A 24,495-nucleotide genomic window follows, 5' to 3' on the forward strand; every position below is an offset into this window, starting at 1 on the left:
CGTCAACAGACAATGATCGGATACACGTACGATCCCTAAAGATCCCGAAAGGAATCTGTTCCTGTCTCCGTCTGTATCCTCGCTGCATCCAGAGTCGATTTGGAAACAAAGTCGCTAGAAGTGTATTCATTTCTGCAAACGCTGCAGCGGCAGGTTTGGGATCTTTTTTTGAGATACACATAGAGATACTTGCCGTCTTTCAAGCGGGAACATAATGTTCAGGGTTATGCTACATCCTGTTGTAAAGTTTCAACAATGCGCCATTCTTTCAAGTTATTTGCACGCTTCTGTGCAATTTTGTGTTTTACTCTTTTTTATATACAGTTAAAAAATGCACTCAGTTCTTTCCCATTCAATCTCTGCGGCTAGTGGTAGCTGACTCGTCCTGTGTATAACCTATGTGAGGATGACCCCGTATAAAGGCCTGAGGCTGCTAATAAAAATGGAAAGAGAGAGAGAGAGAGGGAACAGTAGGGACAAATCTTCCACTCGCACATGGCTGGAGCATAAATTAAAACAGTGAATCACGGGCGGACGGTGTCGCCTATGAAGAGAGGAAGAAGGACTTCAAATAAAGCCTACCGGGAGACCTTACAATGTTTACAGCTCCCCGTGAGAGGACAGGACGAGCGCTGTTTTAGCAGGACACATTGTTCTGATTGTCTGATTATGTGTTTTACAATGTTTGTTAATACACAGAGGGGGTAAAAGTTACTAAGGTAGCAGCAAAGAGGCCGTGGCTCTCCTCAGCTTGAAACTTGTGTGGTAGTAACCCTTACCAAACCATCAGTGCCGAGTCTTTGACGCACTTTCACAAGATTTTCATTAAAGTGCAAAAGAAAAGGGAAAAAGAAAAGAAATGTAACTAGAAAAGATAGAATATTACATGTTACATTCTTGTATGAAAAAAAAGCACATGGGCGGGCAATTTGCCCCCACAACCACACGTATGCACACACAAAAGCATGACACTTAAAGCACATGGGTACAAACACCATGAACAGCGGGTAAATAACAGTCATCTCTGTCATGAACCATGTGGGGGTTTAAAAAAAAATGAATCCAAATGCATGTTGTTGTTGATGTTTATGTCGTTTTTGTGTGCAGGGCATCCACCAAACGTATACCTTCGCACACAAACACACCTGGCCATTTATTTTGCTTTGCGCGATCGTTGATTTCCTGGAACGTTACCTTAACCATAACATGTAACCAAATTCCACAGGGTGACACAAACACGTGTACAAATAAGGGAGGGGGGGGGGGGGGGCAGACAGACAGAGACAGAGGGAGAGGCAATACTGTCAGCACTTATTTCCCACTGATTAAACATTCATAAATCAACTTTATCTACAAGACTTTACACTAAACGTATTCTTTCTTCTTGTCTTTTATTCTTTCCCCCACATGTCGTTACGCCTTCTGATGGCTCCATGTCAAACTTGTTCTGCCAGTCGGTAGTACTTCCTCGAAACCTCAGGTCCGCGGTGTCAACCTTAACCGTACATGGGCGGAGCTGCCATACCACACCCCACCCTACCGGGATCAGCGCAGAGCGCACAGTGGATGTTGGCGATAATCTCGCTGACAGGACGGCTGAGCTGACCGGCGCGCGCTCCTCTTCTCAGCTGTCGGTGAAACGCGTTAAATCACAGGCACAGGTCGGTGTCTAAAAGCCCGCTCTCCCGGGAGCCTGCGGCGAAGTCGCTACGGCGGCGGAGACTGAAAAACTTTCGATCCAGGTAAGTCATAAATGCTCTCTATGCATACTCCATATTTTATTATCAGGAACAAGTGTGCGTGACGTGGAGGTGACACGGCGCGCTGCCTGCGGAGTTATAAAAAGTGAGTGTAATAGGATTTAGTTCTGGATGAAGACGTATTCCCTTGCTGACAGCTGACACGCAGGGGTTGAGATTGTCGTCCTCCCTCCCGGTGTGGGAGGATGATGATGATGATGCGCGGGGTCAGAGGAGTAATGAGGTTTCCTGTGTCTGTTCCATGCTTAATTGGCTTTAAGTCTAGTTAGGAAAAGGTGAGGAAGGCCACTGGCCCTTATAGCCTCAAGCTGATCAACTCAGTACTGGATTACAGTGTTAGTTCCCTGCAGCTCACCGAGTCTTTCCGCATTTAGCAACCCACACTGAGGCTTTATAAAACCACAGCTATTGCGTGCAGATTGATGCTGTGATATAAAGTCCATGTAAGTTTCATCACTTCTGCCGTTTTGGCTTTTTTTGTCACGCATGCTGCAAACCAAGAAGTAAGGATCACAGTTGAAGAGCAAGGGCAGTGCGAGTGTTCCAAGATCCAGCCTGTTCAGTTTAACAGATATCATTTGTGTGTGCATGTTAGGTGCATGTTTGACTGGCTTTATATTAACATCAATAGTAGCTGGTGCTTTTGCGGCAACTGTTGCTATGGAAAAGGTTGTAATTGGCGTCGAAATTAGTGATGACTCACAAAAATTAAGCGCCTTCAGAACCTCTTTTCCAATGCTGTTTTGTAAGGGAATTACATGCTGATACACACTTCTTATAGTTTCCAATTAGGCATTCATTTTGGTCTCCCACCACTTTCCAAGTGCATTCAGCCCAGTTAGTTTATGCTTTTTAATATTTCACAAGATGTCAATATACACCCACTATAAGAAATGCACAAGGCAGCAGATACAATTAAACGCTGTTAGAGCCACCTACATCAAGTCTAACATATGCCTTAGATATTTAAGGAGACATTTCACTATCAGAAAATTGTTACAACATTAAAAACATGGAGCTTCAGACCAACTAGATTTGTCATAGAAGCTCACAGGAGACACTCGAAGGAATATTTCTCTTCAAAGACGGCCCTAGTGGTTAATAAATACATGTTATCCCCCTTATCGCACAAACCAAGCAAGGCCGAAGATCAGTGGGATCATTATTGCTGCAGGTAGTGAGGAGTGCGTGGTCTGACGTCCTTAAATCTCTTTTCCTGCAATTGAGTGGCTCAAAAACACAAGCGGTCACAGGATACAGGTTGGCCAAGAAAATGAGGCAAGTATAATTTCACAAGCGGCACCTTATAATGCAACAATGAAGTAAAGCTAAAGAAAAAAAGCTGTTCCTGAAAGAAAGAGGCAACCCATGAGGGATTTTCTCTGTGATCTGTACTTAAGAGTAAAGAGAGAGAGCAGGATCTGTTTTTACTGTTTTGGTTCTGTTTTAGCTGCTTTGCCTTTATTGATATGATAACAGATAAACAATGGACACTGCCACTGGTCTAAGCAGTTATCCTAGCAGCACTCAACAAGCCCAGTTCCGAGTGATGGATTAATGCATCCACAGTCTGTATGTAAAAGAGGATGGAAATAGCCTTTAGCAAAGGCTGTTGTGACACCTCAAGCTGAGCATTTTTGCCATTGCCGTCGTGGTGTTTCAGATTTGAAATTTTAGTATCTGTCTGACAAACAGAGGGACGCTGCACTGCCCGTAGTTACCAGCGTTGAGCACACATTACAGATTGTCCTGCTTTATCCATGGGCTACGGGCTATTTAGACAACAAATTCATTAGGAAAGCGATGACCGAGATTACGGAGCAGGGCTTGTTTTCCCACTTTCCCTTGTTTTTCAATGTCCGCACTTCTTTTTGAAACCAGAACATTGCCCCCTGTTAGCCATTAGAAAGAATGCAAGTTAAAGGCCCCCATCAGGCCCCACACACTGTATTTAAAAAAAACAACAACAACAACTAAGAGTCTTTATGAGATATTTTAAATGTTTTACACCATTTTATGCACTATGCACCCTGTCTTGAAGTAGGTAAAAGAGCAGCTACTTAGCAGAGCACTTAAGGTGCCCATACCTTAGAATTAGTGGAGCTTAGAAGAAGTTTCAACAGGGAGGCAGCTTGCTGAATCTGGTTTTGGTTAAGATGGCTGGTCATTCTTTGATTAGCTAAGCAGACGCTATGGAAATGTGTCACACAGTCATGTAAATAAGTAATGGAAGAAAAGACAGGACTACAACAAGCTGGGTGGGCTTTTCAGGCCCATCTACGTATCAAAAGTTTTATGCTTTGATTGCTAAGGAGCATTCCAGATTCTCACTGTGCATACGATTTGCCCTCTGGTTGTCATTTAGTCACCTCTAAGTTAATATTGGCTTCAGAAAATGGTGCCTGCCCATTTCATATCACCAATGGTTAGTCGGCCTGTGATGGCTTTAAGTTGCTGAAAATAGGGAATGTGTAGACCCTAGAGCTGGGCGATATAAGATTTTTTCATATCACGATATGTTTTTTTCATTTCAGGCGATAACGATATCTATCACGATATAAGCCAAATAACTATATTTGTAAGATTTAAATGTGCCGTTGCTCACAAGTAAAATGTGAAATAATCAGCAGCTTGTTTTTATTTAAATATTTATTTCCCATAATAAGTTCAACAGGGTAGATGTACTTAAGGAACATGAGACTTTTTCAGATAAATAAAGGCAAATATTGCAAACTACACAAAAGGCAGCCGCTAAAGCGTTTAAGTTTCAAAATAGAACAAACGAAACAGACTAAATTGTCAATTCCACTTAAAAACAAAATATTAATTCTAAAAATAAATCTTAGTTTGTTTTACAGAAGAACAGACAAAATTGACTAACTTTTGTCAATATCCAATAAACTGAGAACTAAAAGGAAATTCTCAATCTCTCCTTGTTGTATAGCTGAGCTTTTCAAACAGTTTTAACAGTTACTTTAGTCTGACAAAAGCCGAATGAAGAATTAGCGCTTCCAGTCAGAGACTGAGGCTACGTCCACACGTACACGGGTATTTATGAAAACGGAGATTTTCCGTTTTCGTTTTAAAAAATAATCCCGTCCACACATAAAGGCAGAAATGAAGGAAAACGCTGCTATGAACATGCCAAAGCAGCAGGTGGCGCTAGATTCCTAACCGTGCAGAAATGTTGGCCAATCAGAAGTCTAGAAGCCTCGGTGGGAAAAAGTAAACAAAGCTGGGGCATAGAAGCAGAACCGAGTCGTGTGTGTGGACGGACAGTAACTGTGTGTATATGTAAGCATTTAAACACTGCAGAGTAGAATTAACAGTAACAGTATTGTAGAAATTCATTTCACCGAAACAATAACGTGGCGCACACCTTTGACGCTGCGTTTTCTCCATTTTTCTAGTCCACACGTAAATGCAAAAACGGAGTTTTTAAAAATCTTCGTTTTCAGTGACCAAAAACGCCGTTTACGTGTGGACGAAAGGTGCAAACGCATAGAAAAATCTGAGTTTTCAAAAATACCCGGGTACGTGTGGACGTAGCGCATGCACCAGTTTATTGTATTTCCAGACTTGCTTTCGGCACAATTTACAGTGCACGCTACTCTGTTTTTTGTCAGACTTGAAATAGCCGAAATACCTTCACACTACGGAACTTCTCTGTCTCTTCCGTTCGACAATCTCTCCGGCATTGGAACCATCATCTGTTTTCTCTTCGGTAACCTTCGGTCACGCTCGGTTGATTTCTCTAGTCGGCTCACTCTTTTCCTTAATTACCCTGGCGGTAGGGTGGCTGGCTGCTTCCCAAACAAATACACATGTGCGGCTTGGCACTTACACTGTACGTAACAAGTCACGTGACGTGACGCTGTGGCTGTGATTGGTTCGGCTCTGCGCTACTTAATTTGGATTGGCTGTTCTTTTTTTTTCTTTTTTTTTAAGAGGACAAGAGCGGCGAGGTCTATCGCGATAGTTTAATTTTTCTATCGAGAAAAGTTATATCGCGATACATATCGTTTTCGTTCTATCGCCCAGCTCTAGTAGACCCCCTAAAGAGCAGTGTTTTCACTAGGAGAGAAGAAGTTCTTCCGCACATGATTGGGCCTTTCTTACTTTTCCAAACCTTCCATTTGGCACATAACACATGGAAAAACACAAAAAGCATAATACGGACTTTGATACATGTGAAAGTTGTTGCACTGACTTTATTCAAGTGATGAATAACCAGATTGGTGGGCTGTGTTTTTCTTTAAAAAGAAAAAGAAGAAGCCAAGCTGTCATTTTAGTGGGATGCCACTATATCCTAGTTACTGTGTAATTTAAGCCCTGCCAGTGTATTCAGTGTTATCGTGAACCTTTTCCACAAGTGCCACAATGACAATAAAAGCCTGGATCCCCAACAGACCTTTCGCTCTGCTGGTTATTTATGGCAAAATATGGACTGAAAACAGCTACCTACAGTACAGTGAACCTTCTTAAACACAAGCACGGGTCAGTGTAATTTGCCAACTGTGTGACTTAAAGTTTGTCCTAACAAGGTCAATTGAAGTGATCAAAGGCCATGTTTTTGTTAACTTCAGAGGTTGTCTTTTTTAGATTTGTTTAATTGCTGTGAAAACTGCTCTGACACAACTTTGCATGTCGTTTTTCTGCTGGTTTCTACACTTGATTGTTCCTCGAATTCCACTGGAACTAGTGTTCAAACCGGTTTTTACTTCAGTACCAGGAAATGTGTTTGGTCTGTTCCAGTCTGAGCAGGAATGCAATCCGAGTGATTTATGGTATCTTCTTTATATATTCTTCACCCAGACTGTGCAGTAAGTCATGGTCAGAAATACAAACTGTACTGTACAGTTTATTATCCTTTTACAAAGATAATTAACTTTGCGAGCTAGATCATGGCAAACCTGCGGGCTTGTTAAATCGATATCTTCTCAACGATACTGCCCCGAAACGCTCAAATGTATTAGTGCCTCCGCAGACGTGCTTACGCCCCAAGGAGGGGAAATTGTTATTTTCTAAATAAGGACATAAGTGGATGCGTAGTAAATGATTGAAGATATGTTGGGCACTTTGCATGCTCAATCTCTATAACCTTCCAGGAGAGAAAGACAGGTTCCCAGAAACACGTCTCCCATAGCTCAGCTGTGTCGGTCAGGTCTCTTGAGAAAGTGTGACTCTGCATAAGAAAGGAATGTTCTTTATTCATCAGCTGTGCAAAGGTGAGCTGTTGTGCTGTGGAGCTGTTGTACAACCACATCAGACGATGCTTCACTGCTCGCATTTTACCACCTCATCATCCAGCACGTGTACCATGACACTGGAAGACTGCTGACAAACAAAAATCCTGAATGATTTATAATCTCTAGCATGAATCTATTTTCACAGTAACCCGACTGAGTGATTTTGGATATTTTTGTCATGCGTCATCTTTACATTGCGTGTGGAGATCATGCTAAAACCAACAGAAGGTTTATCGGGCATTGATTTCCCAGCTTTTCATTTTATTTCTATTTTTTAGATGAAACCTTATGCACAACAGCAACTCTACCACCTCTCTGCACGTTTGCCTTTTTACCTTAGAGGTCGACAGTAAATGCAGTTACTTATTTACAGATCACGAACAGACATGTCTGGGTTTCATTCTCAAGACGTGCAGCATTTTTTTTTTTTGAATGTTACATTACATGTTAGTGACTCGAATGCTGTTTTTTTTCCATAATGCATGATGCAGGTCTCATCATAGTCAGGAATGATATTAATAAGAGGCAAGATGTTAAAAAAGTACTACAGCAAACTTTAAAATTCATAAATGTGGTGGTAAAATCTTTTGTTTGTTTATTGCAAAACACACTTGAGAATCCATACAGTGAGGATTATTCAGTAATATTGAGGGAAGAGCTTCACTCTGTTGGCCAGCACTTTTCCAGCTTGGCAGCTTATTCAGTTTGGACTACTGGTTATGTAAGAAGGCTATATGCAGCAGGAGGCTAATCCAGTGCCTTGATCTTAATGCCAATTATCAGATCATGGTGACGTTAGTAAAATGAAGGCACCATAATAATAATATTTTTTTTTTTTAAAGTTAGTAACAAGTTAGTAATACTGTAGGTTAGCATACTACTACACATAATATGACAGCACATGCCCAAGCACACCTGCGCCTTACACCTCAGCACGTTGTTAATGTAGAATTTAGCTGTTGTGAAACACATGCCATTAAAAAACTTGACGTATTTCATGGAAAAAAGGTCAGTCTGTGCCTATGCTTGTCTAGTTTTGTGTTTTTTCACGGCGTGTGTTAGGTTGTCATTCTTAGAAATAGCATGTATGCAATTTTATTGCAGGGCTCTCATGTTTCCACCCACGCTCAGTGTCGGCGCATTAAAGCATGCGCAGCGAAGTACTTCACATCATGTCATGACATGTCAAGGTGACGGCAAACATGCCACGAACATCTAGGAGATCTCTTGAGTCAAGGCGGCACCTTTTAAAACAAACAGCTCAGTTTGGACACTTTGTAATGAAATGGTTATTTTATATTCTTGATTTTAAAAAAGTCTAATCACAGAACAGGGCCTCTGTCCTGTTTTTTATTTTTTCACATGCAAATAAGAAGCAAGTTGCACACTACCCTTACACAAATTTTCTCATTTTTGAATCTCCCTTTTTTCTAGTTTTTCAGAGCTTTGTGTTGAAGAAAAAGTGTTATTTGCATATTTTTGCATATGCTCAGGTTAAACTGCATCAAGTGCTCCCTTAAAAAACACAAAAAGCACTTCAAGTGTGATCATGCCCCTCTTTATATTTGATCTTTTTCTTGGATGTACTGGTGGTTGGGGGTTGGTCAAAGGATCCTTGCATTTGACAGGTCAAATCCTGGCTTAACAAATGTTCAGGCCCAGCAATGAAAGAAAAGGGAGGCAGCATGTGAGATAACATGTGAGGGAAGTTTTTTTTTTTTTTCTGTCAGCCTTATCGCTCATGCAACATTAGCTCTCCCATCTATTTAACCTCTAACTAATACCCCCTGCATCTACCCTACCCCTGCCGTCCAATGGCTTTAGAGATAAAGGGTCGTGCAGAGTAATAACTGATACTACATCAGCACATGCCGAAGCAAATGCAGATTTTCCAGTCATGAGAAGATGAGTCAAGCCAGTTTCCAGCAAGGCAAATCAGCCTCCTGCTGTGTGTGTTGTCGGGGCAAAAGCCCGACCACAGATTATGCAATCAGTTACGCTGTGTGTGCCAGCTGGTAGAGGTAGTCAGAGACAGAGTGGATGCTTTTTTTTTTTAATCCTTAGTGAAACAGCACATTATCCTCTAGAAGGTGTTTCGTCTTTCATCAGTTTTTTACTCTTCGTTTACTCAGATACTTTGTTTACCATTTTGGCTTATGATTCATATTCATAGCAACTGATCGAAATGGTTTCTCAGCATAAACTGATCCAACGTATCCGATATTGGATATTTCTTTACCACTGACTATAACGTTATTTCACCTGTGGTTAAAATCTTTTCACACCGTCTGTTTCTAAATGCGGAGGGCTTTGAACTAATTTTAGCGCTGCATGTAACACTTCACCGTCAAACAGGTTAGTGTCACAATAAGAAACCACACGGGCTGCATGTTCCAGTTTTTGTTTGTCATTCAAGTGTGTTGTAACTCAATACAAGATGTGCAATCAACATTGTGGGTCAACTGATTTGTCCAGAGGGCAGATCAGACAAGTCCTCCGTCTTCACCTTTCTTTCTTCCTTTCCTTCTCTCGTTTTTTTCAGCCCAACAAGGTTTTGTGGTGCAATGATGACGAAAGTCAGAGAAGTTCTCCTGCTGTTGTTGCTGCCAGCCTTTGTGCCGCACACAGACGGAACGCGTAAGTGTTTTGGCTTGAAACTCAGTCTTAGCACCTTCTTAGGTTTCTGACAATGAGCTAAGATATCCGAGAGGTGTGATCTAGCTGGTTAACACATGAGCCAGATCTGCATAATTAATAAGCACTAAGCAACGCTGAGTTTCATCTGTGGATATTTTTTTTGTTTCATATTACTCTCAACTCACGTTAAAGTTTTATTTCTTTCATCTTCTCATCTAATTTAAAATTTCGCCTTTTTTCATTGCTTAGGCTTGACACACTGTTTAGGATGTAGTCTAGTAAATTCCTATGTTTCCTTGTTTCCATCTAATATCTGTCTTAGGTTATAGTTTACCTGGCAAGCCCACAGAGATCAAATGCCGTTCTCCAGAGAAAGAGACCTTCACATGCTGGTGGAAGCCAGGATCTGATGGGGGCCTGCCTACTACATACGCTCTCTACTATCGGAAAGAAGGGTAAGAAACTCGCGCAGAAGCGCCCAAGCTTGTTATAATTTTACTTCATGTTATCTAGTAGCCACAAACATTGAGTAATAGTTGTTTTTTTAGTTCATTCATATAAACACAGATCATAATATTAGTATATCAGGGCCCTTTACATAATGTATTATAAAGGGAAGTGTAAGCACTTGGCAATTGTTAAAAAAATGATTTTTCATATTAATAAAAAGAAGAGTTCCATCAGTACAGCTGGCACAATGGGATGTTCTTGTTTGTGGTTTTTTAAAAATCAACAATCCAAACGGTGTCAGAGGATAAAGATTGCAAAGTGCTAAGAGGTGCCCGTGAACATGGATTTTTAAATACTTCAAGGTTGATACACATGTACAGAGAAGGAGTGGAATTACTAGCTTATTTAACTACAAAGTGAAAACACAGTTTGTAAACACTGTAAACAATCCAGGCAGGCCTTGGTCATGCAGTGGTTAATAAAGGTGTGATGGGGAATACTATTACGACTGGAGAACACTGGGACACTAAAAATCTACTATGAGTACACCGAGAAGACTGATTGGTAACAGGTGTTTTAGATTAAAACAAGTGATACTAATGAGGGCAAAGCAAACATTGAAAAAGGCAGGAAAACAATCAAAGGAAGTCAAACTGACAGGAATATAAGAAGGCAAAAAAACGACACCCCCTCCCAATAAAATAACAGAGAGAAAAATGAACAAAACTTATATTGTATGTTAGGCTGCATGTGTTGCATGTGAAGAGGCTGATAAAAACTGAGCCACACATTGACAAGAATGATACTGAACTCCTGATATGCAAAGCATATGGCCACATAGTGTCATGGTTTTACTGTGGCTGGACTCAGAGGGAATCAGACAAGTGACATGAAGTTTAAAAGGTTTATGTACAAAGTATACAAAATCAGTACCTGGCTGATGACCTGTGTGGAAGATGACCTCTGTATTCTGGAAAGGTGTGGGGAGATTAACAAAGGGAATTAGCAAAGTCGGGCAGAGAGAATCTGACTGCAGTAGCTCAGATTGTCTTTGAGTGTTTACTTGTCAGCAGTGAAAGTCGGACTGAGAAAGTGGTTATTGGCAGGAATCTGAGGGAGGCTGAGGAGAGTTGTTGGAGAGTGGTCCGGCAGGTGATTTTCAGGTAATTCCTTTTTAGCCTAGCGCTAGCACCCAGGGCCTCACAAAATGCTTTCCAAGCTTTAGATATGAACTGGAATGGCAAGATGAGTTCTGGTTCAACAGGGTCTGACTCTGTGGAGAATTGACGAGACAAAGCATCAGGTTTCACATTTCTGGAGCCAGGTAGATAAATTATGGTAAAGTTGAAATAAAGCCATACATATAAAGAATAGTTGCCACTTTGCTTGTCTTGAGTCATTTGGAAATAAACTAGGTTTTTATGATCAGTCAATACAATAAATAGTATTTCAGCTCTCACTGGCCAGTGCCTCCACTCCTCTAAAGCTACTTTGATTGCAAGTAACTCTCAGTTGAATACGTCATAGTTTTTTGCTGGAGGCAAGTGCCAAGAAAAGAAGGCATGCGGCTTACCGTCGGCTTCTGTACATTAGCGCTGTCCCCACCCGAGAGACCCGCTTCAATAATGAATTGTTTTAACAGATCGGGATGGTTCAGTACAGGTGCAGAGTTAAACCTGTCTTTGATCATTTGAAATGTTTGATCTGCTTCCTACTTCCATTTCATTTAAATGGCCTGGAAAAGGAAGTGAGTCGGTTAATGGTACTGGAGCTTGACTATAATTCCTGATGAAGCAGCATTTAAAGTTTGCAAATCCAAGGAACCGTTGTAGCTGTTTCCAGGATGCGGAGACAGGCCTGTCAATTACAGCTTTCACCTCCGTCTCCAAGAAAAGTCACATGGTTAGCATGAATTCCACATTTTTTGGCCTTAACGAAGAGTTTGTTTTCAAGTAGTCTCTGTAGTACCTGCTTGCAGAGACATGAAGTTCTTCGAGGGTCTCAAGGTATCATCCAAAAAACAAACAAAAAGATGTTTCAAACGTCTCTTAAGACATCATTGACAAGGCCTTAAAGACAGTGGGGGCATTGGTTCAACTAAATGTCATGACCATATATAGTGACCTAATGGAATGTTAAATGCCGTCTTCCATTCATCCTCCTCCCGGACGTGGAACAAATGATAAGCATTACGTTGATCTAATTTTGTGAATGCTGTGGCTCACAGGCTGAGGTGATTAAGGGAAAAGGATACCTACTTTTTACAGTGATTTGATTTAACCCTCATAGTCAATGCAGGGTCGCAGAATCTCTTTTATTTTCTACAAAGAAGAAACCCGCACCCACTGGAGTGGAGAACGGTTGAATGATGCTGCTGTCAAGGGAGTCCTTGATGTATTTATCCATGGCAAGGTGTTTAGGACCGGAAAGATTGTATAGACGGCTTGAGGGAAGAGGCAGGGTGGTAAGATGCAGAGACTGGAAATGGTCCCATTTTCTTGTACACGTTCTCTGACGTGGGTATCGATAAGGTCAGCAAGGGCTATAATTCCTCAAAACACTTATTGCAAGAGGCCAATTCATCCTTCATTTGCTCATTAAGGGTATCATAGAATGTCCATCTTAGGGCTTTTTTCTCCAACCCTGTCTCAGCCATTACCCTGGACTCAGTAGAACCTCTGCTACAGACTTTGATGCAGGTTGAATACATGTCAAGCTGCTTCTTCCTCATTTAGAGAGTGTTCACAAACTAACTTGAGATTTCTTAATGAATACTGTGTAGGACACAGACTCTATAGGGTTTCATAGTAAATATGCTTTAGTGTATTTGAGTGCCCAGACCCTTAACAGTAGTATTTTGTAAACAATTGTTTGAGAAGGCCCGTGGAGAGCACTGAAACAGTAGTGAGTACCAAAGCAAAAATCCACCCCAGTGACCTGGCTCTCCACCAGATAGTTCAGGTGAGATAGGGATGGCTGTGAAAAGGCAACTGCATCAGGAGAGGGCACACTGACCTGAACCGGAGCTTCCGGGATGGGAGAAGGTGACAGTTTGGAGTGAATTATTTACAGTGCATTACCCATCTGTTCTACCCACTGATGTGTTTCACGTAGCTGCTGAACTATAGATGTTAAAGCCTTCTCATGTTCACCTAATACAGTCTGCTGCGTCCATGGGTTGTCTACATCGTTCTGTCAAGGTTTGACTGTGGCTGGGCCCAGAGAGCAAACTCAGGCAGCTGACATGAAGTTTAAAAGGTTTATTTACAGTCCACAAAATCAGTAAGTGGCTGGTGAATAGCAGGCCGAGAGAGGGGTTGTTGGTAGGCAGACTGGAATCAAAGGACGACTGAGGAGACTTGAAGGAGAGTGGGCAGGCAGGTGATATTCAGGCAAGTCCTTGTTTCCACAGGAAGCCTCAGAATTAGATTTGGTGTACTGTCACTGTCCGGTGGTAGCTCTTGAACTCCAAAAAGGTTGACAGGTGGGTGTCTTGATGAGCTTGCCAAGAATTCCAGATGGACAACACGGAAGTAGACAAGAAGCAGGAATCACTAATCGAAACAGCTGCAAACAAACGTCAAACATAAGGCTCTAATTTACCACCATACAATGGTGGTAAATGGTGGTAAATTTTACCACCATTTACTCTTCACCCATGGGCAGTGGCAGGAGCAATCCGCCCATAACTCAACCTGAGAGCAAAGAGGAAAAGAAAACAGGGAGAACAAGTCTAGCCTGCCTTAAACCTAACAGAGAGAGGAGGGCAAAGTTAACATTCCTCATATCTTTTACTAAGGCTCTGATTAGCTTAGCATAAAGGCCTGAAGGTGATGCACATCTATTTTGTCACTGCTCCCTGCCAAAAACTAGTCCATCCCTTAACCCTCTATGACATATAGTCCTTTTAGAGGGCTATGACTTTTGAGGTTCTTTTCCAACTATTCCAGTCTTCAATGGCGGATTATTCATCTTCCTTAATATAACACGTAAGCTAACTTACAGTATTTTCTAATACTCAGAGTACAGTAGAGAAGATATGGCAGTGGATAAACCATGGCATGAAGGCACCCAGAGGTTGAAGGCCACTTCCTGCTGGGAAACACTAGATCCTGACATTGATCTAGATGTTACTTTGGGCGATAAGAACTACCTAAACAAATTGGTTTAGGTAGTTGTGGTGGTGGTGGTGGGGGTATTTTTTTTAGTATTTATTTTAGTATTTATTTATTTATTGTCATTGTCAAGAACAATGAAATTGCGTTTGGGGCTTCCATACAACCCAAAAAAAAAAAAAAAGAAGAAAATAATAAATACCCCTTAAAACCCAAGTGTACATATTTAACCCAGTGTGACTCCAATGCAATAAGACAATCCTTAGCAATAATGTTCGTAGAAATTCAGACAAAGACCTGAGAAACATGACAAAATACAACAATGCAACCCATTCAATATTATTGTACTGTGAGATATGATATCAGATATGATAGTTATCTATTTAAGAAAGGGGGGGGGGGGGCAGGAGGGGGAAGAGAATAAAGATATGATGCACCAATGCAGACCAGTTCATTGCTATTAAGAAGTTGGATATGGTTATTGTCCGTGAGAGGGGGGCAGAGAGTTCAGGAGCCTCACAGCCTGTGGATACAGGCTGTTGGCCAGTCTGGATGTTCTGGCCTGTATAGACCTGTACCTTCTCCCTGAGGGCAGCAGATGGAAAAGGTGGCGCGCAGGGTGATGTTGGTCCCGCAGGATACTGTGCACCCTCCTCAGACAGCGAGTGGGGAAGATATTACTGATCTCTGGCAGACTTGTTCCAATAATTCTGCCAGCTTCTTTCACCACCCGCTGGAGTGCTTGCTGATCGGCCTTGGTGCAGCTGGGGAACCACACTAGAAATCCATACGTCAGAACGCTGCTGATGGCACAGTTGTAGAAGTTCAACATCAGAGATCTGGGAATGTGTGCGCTCCGCAGTCTCCTCAGGTAGTAGAGGCGCTGTTGGGCCTTCCGTACAACTGAGGTGATATGGTTGCCCCAGGACAGGTCCTCGGTCACAGTTACCCCCAAGAATTTAAAACTGCTCACCCTCTCCACCGCCTCACTGCCAATGAAGAGAGGCAGATGGTTGTTATGACCCCTCTTCCGGAAATCTACAATGATCTCCTTGGTCTTTTTGGTGTTTAAGACCAAGTTATTGTCGTGGCACCATGACTCTAGTTGTTGCACCTCTGTCCTATAGTTTGTCTCATCATTGTTGGATATAAGTCCGAGCACTGTAGTGTCATCTGCAAACTTAACAATGAGATTGGACGCGCAGGAGGAAATACAGTCATGGGTGAAGAGAGTGTATAGCAGAGGGCTCAGAACACACCCCTGAGGGGCACCGGTGTTGACCACAAGGGTGGAAGAGGTGTTCTTACCCACTCTGACACTCTGTCTACGGTTAGTGAGGAAGTCTACAATCCAGTTGCACAGAGAGGAGTTAAGTCCCAGTTGGTGGAGTTTGGGACGGAGTTTGTATGGCCGGATGGTATTAAAAGCCGAGCTGTAGTCTACAAAGAGGAGCCGTGCATAGGTGTTCCTGTGTTCCAAGTGCTTCAGTAATGTGTGCAGCACTGTGGCGATCGCATCCTCGGTTGACCGGTTCTCCCTGTATGCAAACTGGTGCGAGTCCAGGGATGGTGGAAAAGCAGCTCTGGTGTGTTTAATGACCAGTCTCTCCAGGCATTTGGCGGGAATGGGGGTGAGTGCCACAGGTCTGAAATCGTTCAGACATGTGACATTTGACTGTTTTGGGATGGGAACGATGGTTGCTGCTTTGAAACAGGATGGTACCAGTGAACAGGACAACGAGGTGTTATATATAGAGGTGAAGACGTCCGCCAGGTCCGCAGCACAGTCTTTTAGCACCCAGCCCAGCACTCCATCCGGCCCGGCCGCCTTCCTGGTGTTAATGCTCCGGAACACACGCCTCAGCTCATGAGTGCTCAGGACCGGAGCAGGGTCGGTTGAGGGGAGAGGGGACAGGACAGGGTCGGTGTTCTCCCTATCAAAACGGGCATAAAAGAGATTTAGATCCTCAGCCAGAGTAGAACTGTCGGCTGAGGGTGATGGTGTTCTTCTTTTGTAGTCCGTGATAGCCCTGATGCCCTCCCAGACCTGCCTTGGGTTTGTGTTGTTCTCAAACCTGGCCTCGCTACGCCTCCTGTGCTGCTGCTTGGCAGTCTTGATGCCTCTTCTCAGGTTGGCCCTGGCAGCACTGTATGCCTCCCGGTCCCCGGATTTGAAAGCGTTGTTCCTTGTTCGAATAAGTTGTTGAACTCCGTGTGTCATCCAGGGTGGATTATTAGGGAACACACGGAATCGTTTCCAAGTTGTTACATTGTCCACACAGAAACAGATGTAGTCCAAGTTTATGTCTTTTGACCGTTTTCACAATAATATAATGCACCATGCTACAAAAATTGTTTTTGAGGTTTAACTGTGAAGCTCCTGAGATCCGAAACGATTTGGATATCATACATTTTTGCAATAGTGAACCACCTGTTTCACCAGCCTGAATATGTACTAAATATGTTAATCAGTAATTTTGTTCTTGCATATATTTTCTTGCACCACAACACAACGGTTTTGTGGGAAATTTCATGAAGAAAATAAAAAGTAAAAGATTTTTCATTACATATTTCACCTGTAAGAGAGACATCTGCAGTGAAATTGGCTGCAAATAAATGCTGCACTTTCACAAACCACAAACCTCGAAGATTCAGCAATTTCCTCTGCTGTGATGAAACTCCATCACTTTGTGATTTTGCTAGGAGAAACATATATTGCCGCTTTCAGTTCGGGAGCTTTTTGCCTCGAGTCAGTGGCTTCCAATCTCTGCTGGTGTTTGGACTGAGAAAAGAAATCTCAGACTGGCTCTTTAAACTACACGAAGAAGCTCTCAGTTCTCCACCGCTCTTGAGATTGTCTCCCTTTAACATCAGCTTTCCTGTTTTGTTCCCCCATACTTGTTGTACTATTGCAAGTGCAGCAGAGGTGTGCCTGTTTGTTTGGTTTGGTATGTGCAGGGGCGGGTTTCACTGCGCACATGTCATGTCTTAATTGTGCAGCTTGCAAACATGTATGTACCCAAAGTTTTCTTTAAGAAACTTAAATTGAATCATCATTATTTTAATTTGATGATCTTGCATTTAATGTTCTGCCTAAAATGCTTTATGGCGCAGATTTATTAGGATAGGTTTTTCCACTTAGTCAGTTTTGCCATGGTAATGGCCTGGTAAATGGCCTGTATTTATATAGCGCTTTTACTAGTCCCTAAGGACCCCAAAGCGCTTTACATATCCAGTCATTCACCCAGTCACACACACATTCACACACTGGTGATGGCAAGCTACATTGTAGCCACAGCCACCCTGGGGCGCACTGACAGAGGCCATGGCTTCCTGACACATCACATGTGCTTCTTTCAGTAACTCTATAAATAAATCAAAGTAATACCATTATAATGCTATATTATTGGTGTAGTATTTTGTATTGTTTCTCCTTTTTTGATGTCTTCTTGTATTCAACTTTCAGTTCACTGTGGTATAGTGTGTAGCAGCAGAACAAATACACTTTGATTAATTGGTTTGTGCAAGTTCTGCTCACCATAGAGATGACATGAGTCACTTTCCCCACGTTTTCTGAAATCAAACCAAAGTTTATTGATTTAATTTATTTTTTCCGTCTCCAGCTCGCATGCATTTGTCGCAGGCAGCTTTACCAGCATTCAGAGGCTCACATATTTTTCCTCATGTTGTCCGCACCTGAACATGTCCCCCGACCAGTCGTCACTAGTTACTGCGACAGCAGCAACAATTTGTTTCCCATGTTCTATATGCAAACACTCCCAGTTGTGTTCATTATGACACCCAGGTCTACTGGGATATGAACCTGCAGTTCAAACAGAAAACAATACCAAAGTTATTTTCTGTGTCTCCTTTAATTAAATACAACATCCTAGCAGCTTGACAGTAAAAAAAAAAGAAAGAAAAAAGATGGCCTCCACTTATTTTGCAGTCACACTTTCTCACCATCTGTCTCCTCTCGTCACTCTCACACACATGTGCAGTGTCAGGAATAGGGAGGATGTACACTGTTATTTTAATGTGGCTGTGCAAGCACAATGCCAGCGCACACCTGTGATTGCATGCCGCTCCTCTGCCTCTCTTGCAGTTCTAACGTAGTGCACGAGTGTCCTGACTACCACACAGCCGGGAAGAACTCCTGCTTCTTTAACAAGAACGACACCGTCATCTGGGTCAGCTACAACATCACCGTGGTGGCCACCAACGCACTGGGCAAGACCTACTCTGACCCTGTGGATATAGACGTGGTCTACATTGGTGAGGGGACTGGGGGCAGGGGTGGAGGGGTTTTCATAATTTCACCACAGGGATTAAAAAAAGCAGCTCCACAGCTGCTCGGCAGCACACTGCGCTACACTGTGGCAAATGCTCTTGGAGTTTAGTCACCCCCTCCCGTTATGCTGTAACTGCTCACTAAAGGTCACCTTTTAATGTCCACAGTGAAATTTCCTTTGCAGCGATTAAAGGACTAGCTGATGCACGATCTACAAAATCAACTGAAATTAAGTTTAGCATTAACTAATGCTAAATTAAACAAAGTTAAAACATTCTTGTGTTTTGAAATTGTAACAAGAATTTCTTTTACCTCCTTATCATTTATGAGCTTCTAATGTGTTTTTGGTGGGGGCCAGTCACACTTGAGCACATGCACGCTTGTTTACTGCAATGGAAAATCTGCTCTCTTTTCTCCTGCTTCAAAAATGCACACTGTCCAGTTATTTTAGACAATCATTTACTTCGCTAACAGAAATAAAGTACTTTAATGCAAGTAATTCAATACTTTAGTAAGAAGTAGTTCCATCCTTCAAAACAAAAAGTATATTCATGAAATATTTAAAATGGGAGAGTAAATTAACAGAGAAGTATTCATCTCGTCCTTGAGCCTCCTAAACTGGAAGTGTGTCGAGTTGTTCTGATCTGCTTATCTTTTTCTTTGTGTTACCTCACAATTGTCAGATATGTGTCTCCACGAGGATAGCGTAAAGCCCAAACAGTGACATTTATCACTACTATATGTCATAATACACACATCGACAAATATGTTGAAGGTCATTCCTGCAATGCTGGTGCTTATCCGCTGGGAGTGTCCTTTTGTTAGCTGTGTAACAGCTGATAATTCACCCTGCAGTGTTTTCACCTGCTGCCGTTCACAAGCCCTGTTGATGCCTATTGGTTTTTTTGTTTGTTTTTTCAGTAATACAATCTTTATTCATTGTTGGATTTGCTGTTGCTCTGTCTTTCTTTCATTCACATTTTCTCTCTTCTGCTCCAGTCAAGCCTCATCCTCCAGAAAAGCTAGAAGTGACAGTAATGAAGGATCAGGGCTGGCCTTTTCTTCGAGTGTCTTGGGAACCACCTCGTAAGGCTGACACCCGCTCTGGTTGGATCACTCTAATCTATGAGCTCCGCGTCAAGTTGGAGGAGGAGGAAAGCGAATGGGAGGTACGTAGGTCTCAGCGCATTTCAGGGTGTGGTATGCTCTTTGAAGTATTTGCCTTTCAAATTTGAAACTTTGTTCTAGGCTGGTGTAAGGGAACTACACGATGTGTTAGTGAAAGGACAGGTTTTTGAACATTTCAAATCTGTATATTGGCAGCCTGACAGACTAACTGATTTGTGTGTTTCTGTTGACTATGTGTGTTTCCAGAATCACGTTGCGGGCCAGCAGAAGATGTTTAACATTTTCAGCCTGCGGTCAGGTGGTACATACCTTATTCAGGTGCGCTGTAAGCCCGATCACGGCTTTTGGAGTGAATGGAGTTCCACTTCCTACGTCAAAGTTCCAGAGTGTAAGACATCCGCCAACTGTCTTTTGCATTAACTAATTATTATATATTGTATAGGATATATTTATTTATTAAAGGAACAGTTTAACATTTTGGAATCTATATTACAGCACTTTCTTGTTGAGAGCTACTCTTATAATCTGAAGCACTCAGTTAGTTTACCTTAGCATGAAGATTAGAAGTTAAAGAAGGAAGCTAATCTGGCTCTTTGCAAAGGAACCGGTTTAACCAATTTAATTATCACTAGAAATCGTATTCCTTCATTGTGGTTTTACTACCTTTTTTTGCAGGATATTTATTTTTCCAAGGGGCCACATGACAAACCGGAACTGGACGGTCGCACCAAAAAGTGGAATTCTGCTCAGTATTATAATATTTATAAGTTTGTTGGTACGGCCCTCCACAACAATCCCAGTTGTCATGCAGCCTCTTGGGAAAAGTATTTGTTTGCCTCGCTTTAGCATGATGTAATGATAATAAACCCAGGAAGAAGAAAAAAAGATGGATACTGCGTTGTTCTGCTGAAGCACCCACACATTGTTATGTTGCGTCTTTCAGATCTCCATCGGGAAAAGTCTGTCTGGATCCTCATTTTAGTCTTTTCTGCCTTCATTTTACTGATCCTCATATGGCTGATACACATGAATAGCCACAGGTAACAATGATCTTCTTAACCACTTTGCTTTGTTAAAATGCTGGTTATTATTTATTTAAATGTATTGTTTCTGTGCAATTTCAGAACGTAATAAGAAAGTACGCCCTCAATCAGATACAAGCTTTTATGTATAAGGACAAAACAACTGTGATGATGTCTTGAAAGGTTAACGCAAACTCATATTAACAACAGCAAATGACAAATGACATGTCCCTTATTTAACAAATATTAAGGCAAAATGCAGAAATTACTGCTTCTATAGAAATTAGGACGGTAAGTAGCAGCCAGCTCCTGATAATCAAATGCAAGTGTGACGAACAGAGGTTTTGTCAGATTTGCTCCACAGTACCACATTTAGTGAAAAATAAACACAGAATTTCAGCACAGGGACCTCATAGCACCTGTCAAACACAGCGGTGAAGGGCTGATGATTTGCGCTTGCTTTGCAGCCATAGGGCCTGGGCATCTTTCAGTCAAGGTCGATCATGAATTCCTCTGTATACCAAAGTAGTCACACGTGAGGCCATCTGTCTGACAGCTTGGCTGAATCTAGGTCATGAAACAGGACAATGATCCCAAGCACAGCAGCAAATCTACAGTGGAACGGCTGAAAAAGAGAAATTAAGAATTAAAGTGCTGTAATGGCCCAGTCTCAAAGTCCAGCCAGACCTCAACCTGACTGAAACGCTGTGATGGGACCGTAAAAGAGCTGTGCATAAATGAATACCTGCAAATCTCAGTGAAGAGAAGCAATGCTATAGAGAAGAGGGTGCCAAAATTCCTTCACAGTGAAATGAGAGATTGACAAAGTCCCAAAGAAAACAATTACTTTAAGTTATTGCATTAGTTTTATTCATTTTTTTAAAATAATTATAGAGTGTAATAAGTCATGAGCTTTGGTCCATCAAAGCTTGCATTTACCTGAGCTTTAAGACCTGCTAAGGACTACATAGTTATTTTTAACACTGTGATATGCAAAACCTTAGAATTGACTGAGGATGTGATTATTTCCACCATGACTGTACTTTGTCATATGTTACATAAGCCCAAAGCACTCTTCACACTTACATTTAGATCCTACGGTAGAATATTATTACTAAAATACTGCAATTACTTAGCTATCAAATTATTTGAAATTCTTTACATTTTCTTATGAGTTGTGGCTGAATTATCCCTTTACCTCAAGAAAAATCAATACTCCACACTGGTGCCCATTTTTCACACTGTTCTGTAAAACCAGACATGGCTAAAGGATATTTCTGTGCAGAGACTTCAGTCCTTCCTTTGTTGTAAAAAAAAAAAACCACAGAATGATCTTATTCACGTGTATAAATTTCCATTAGTAGGAAAGAAAAATCTGATTAAATGTCTCACAGGTAATCAACTATAAATAACTGTATTAGCTCTTGCGATAATGTGACCATTCTGGGCTTTGGTAGCATACTGCAAGTAAAATACTGACTATAGTCATCACATCTGTGATATTCAACTGCTGCTAACAAAGCCTTTTGTGTGTCTGTGTGTAAAGTCTGAAGCACTGCATGCTGCCGCCAGTCCCTGGTCCTAAAATCAAAGGCTTTGACAAGCAGCTTCTCAAGGTAAAGGGGTAACATTATGAACACTGTCTCGATGGCTACTTATTCAGACAAAATGTCTATTTGTATAGTGGTCAAAGGAGCTTGCAAAGAAAAGCGTCTGGACTTCTTTAAGTTGCTTGAAGACGTTTCACCTCTCATCCAAGAAGCTTCTTCAGTTCTAAGGTCAAATGGTGGAGAGTCCCAGATATAAACCTTAGTTTTATAGTCTTCAAGCAACTTAAAGAAGTCCAGACGCTTTTCTTTGCAAGCTCCTTTGACTACGATGACCTGGATGACTGAGAACCTTCACAGACATATTTGTATAGTGCTTTCTAATTGCATTGAGTAGTTTTACTCTTTGTGTGCAGAGTGGCAAGTCTGACGAGGTGTTCAGCGCACTGGTGGTGTCTGACTTCCCACCAACCACGTCTAACTATGAGGACTTGCTGGTAGAATACTTAGAAGTGTATGTGCCAGAACAGCAGGAACTGATGGTCGACGAAGGCAAGGATCATGACGGCTGCCTGAAATCCATAGGCTCAGCATCCGACAGTGACTCTGGCCGGGGCAGCTGTGACAGTGACAATCTGTTGATGGATAAGAGTGGCGCGGCAAAAGAGGAACAGCAGCAACAAAATCAGGAGGGAGATCAAATTGGGACGGAGACACAAGGGCCCAAAGAAGCCTGGGAGAAGGAAACGATACTATGTGCTAATGAAGATGTAGTTAGCCCCGATGCATCAAGTAAGAAGGTTAAGACCTGGCCTTCTGTGTTTTCCCCAGTGACTCCTTACAGCCTAAGCCCACTGGATCCACACAACTCACTTGAGATGCACAAACAGAATTGCCTTTCTGACACCCAGTTTCCTCCGGGCTCCCCATCCTCAGACCACTGCATCAAAAAGGCTCTCCAATCAAGCTACTGGGAGGTCTGCTTTAATAATAATCAACCTTATCCCCAGACAGATGTCCACCAGCAACTCCAGGCCCACAGCGATCGCAACATCTCAGCCATCAATGACGGAAATGCGCCCAGGAATCTGCTGTTGCCCACCCGGATGACTGAGTATGTTGAAGTGCAAAGGGTCAATGAGGAGAATAAGGTGCTTCTCCATCCTATTCCTTCAGGCCATACCCGTGAAGAAGCCTGCTCCTGGGTAGGACATGGAGACAACTACAGCAAAGTGAAAGGGGTAAACAGTGACAATGTGCTGCTGCTCCAGAGAGAGGTGGTGGAAGAAGAGAGCATGGAAATGGCTGGAGCAGCCGAGAGCTGCTACACATCTTCCATCGCTATTAACACTCCTAAGCCAACAACCTGCAGTCACATTGCCCTGCCGGTCCAGGAGGAAAGGGTTCTGGCAGTAAGTGGGTATGTCGACACTGCCACTATGTTCTCCCTGGACACTTAGCAGACATGCCAGCCCAAATTGGCAGTTGTAGAACATTGCAAGAGGCGAGGACTGAAAGATACGAAAAAGCACTAACACTCCTTAAAAAAAAAAAATTGCCAAGACAATGTATATTTATTTTTTTATCTTCTTCTCCTGTAAGAGACATGTCTTTGCTGAGGGCAGAGCAGTAACACACTATTGATTATCAAATAATTGTTATTGAATATCTTGACTAATGCGCTTAATTGAGTTTTGTAATTCTTCTAAAAATCCACGTGGTACTTTATATGAGCATCCTGATTGTACTGGATGTCTATCATGAACCATCCTCTCTGGCACATAAACGTTGTTTTCATCGATCCTATTGATATACCATATAGTAATTGTGATTATCTGTTAAAAACTGCAGAAACCCCGACCTTCTACTTTGTCTCAGTTTTTTGTATGTGAGTGTATTTTCCCTTTTCCTTATAGATACCAACACTACATTTTTAAGCTGCTTTCTCTAAAGCTACAATATGTATAGCATTAAAATTAAAAACAAACACAACAAAACACAGCAAAAGTGAGAATGTACTGCTCTATTTTTTCATTCAGAGAGAATGAGAATGTTTTTCTGTAAATACACCTCCTGCAGTTTTAATCTGCAAAGATATTTAGATTTTTGGAAGGCGGAGTAGTGTTGTATTACTTGGTATGGTAACGTACAACACTGCTCTTTATTCCTGTATGCACAGATGTCTGTATAGCCTACACGTACCTATATAAATATATGTATAGTTTTAACATGAAATGTAAAATCTTTGTGGAAAGTCATGTTTATAACAAAATAAAAAAAAAACTCAGTAATGGAA

At 41.9% G+C, this 24,495-nt stretch overlaps 1 protein-coding gene across 1 annotated transcript; it reads left to right on the forward strand.

Annotated features, from left to right (window-relative positions):
- Positions 1 to 24,495, forward strand: prlra (prolactin receptor a). The gene is made up of 10 exons (XM_082540368.1): positions 1 to 153; positions 1,455 to 1,742; positions 9,552 to 9,646; positions 9,969 to 10,101; positions 18,317 to 18,486; positions 19,502 to 19,671; positions 19,877 to 20,018; positions 20,574 to 20,670; positions 22,199 to 22,268; positions 22,616 to 24,495. The coding sequence occupies exons 3-10, from the start codon at positions 9,574 to 9,576 to the stop codon at positions 23,657 to 23,659; spliced, it is 1,899 nt and encodes a 632-aa protein (XP_082396494.1). The 5' UTR covers positions 1 to 153; positions 1,455 to 1,742; positions 9,552 to 9,573; the 3' UTR covers positions 23,660 to 24,495.

This window comes from Aulonocara stuartgranti (assembly GCF_965226115.1).
Source record: "Aulonocara stuartgranti genome assembly, chromosome: 7".
Taxonomy (NCBI): domain Eukaryota; kingdom Metazoa; phylum Chordata; class Actinopteri; order Cichliformes; family Cichlidae; genus Aulonocara; species Aulonocara stuartgranti.

Coding starts and splice junctions, on each gene's coding strand:
- prlra (XM_082540368.1), top strand. CDS start 9,574: ATGATGACGAAAGTCAGAGAAGTTCTCCTGCTGTTGTTGCTGCCAGCC. Junction 18,487..19,501: donor TATAGACGTGGTCTACATTG/GTGAGGGGACTG, acceptor CTTCTGCTCCAG/TCAAGCCTCATCCTCCAGAA. Junction 22,269..22,615: donor TTGACAAGCAGCTTCTCAAG/GTAAAGGGGTAA, acceptor CTTTGTGTGCAG/AGTGGCAAGTCTGACGAGGT.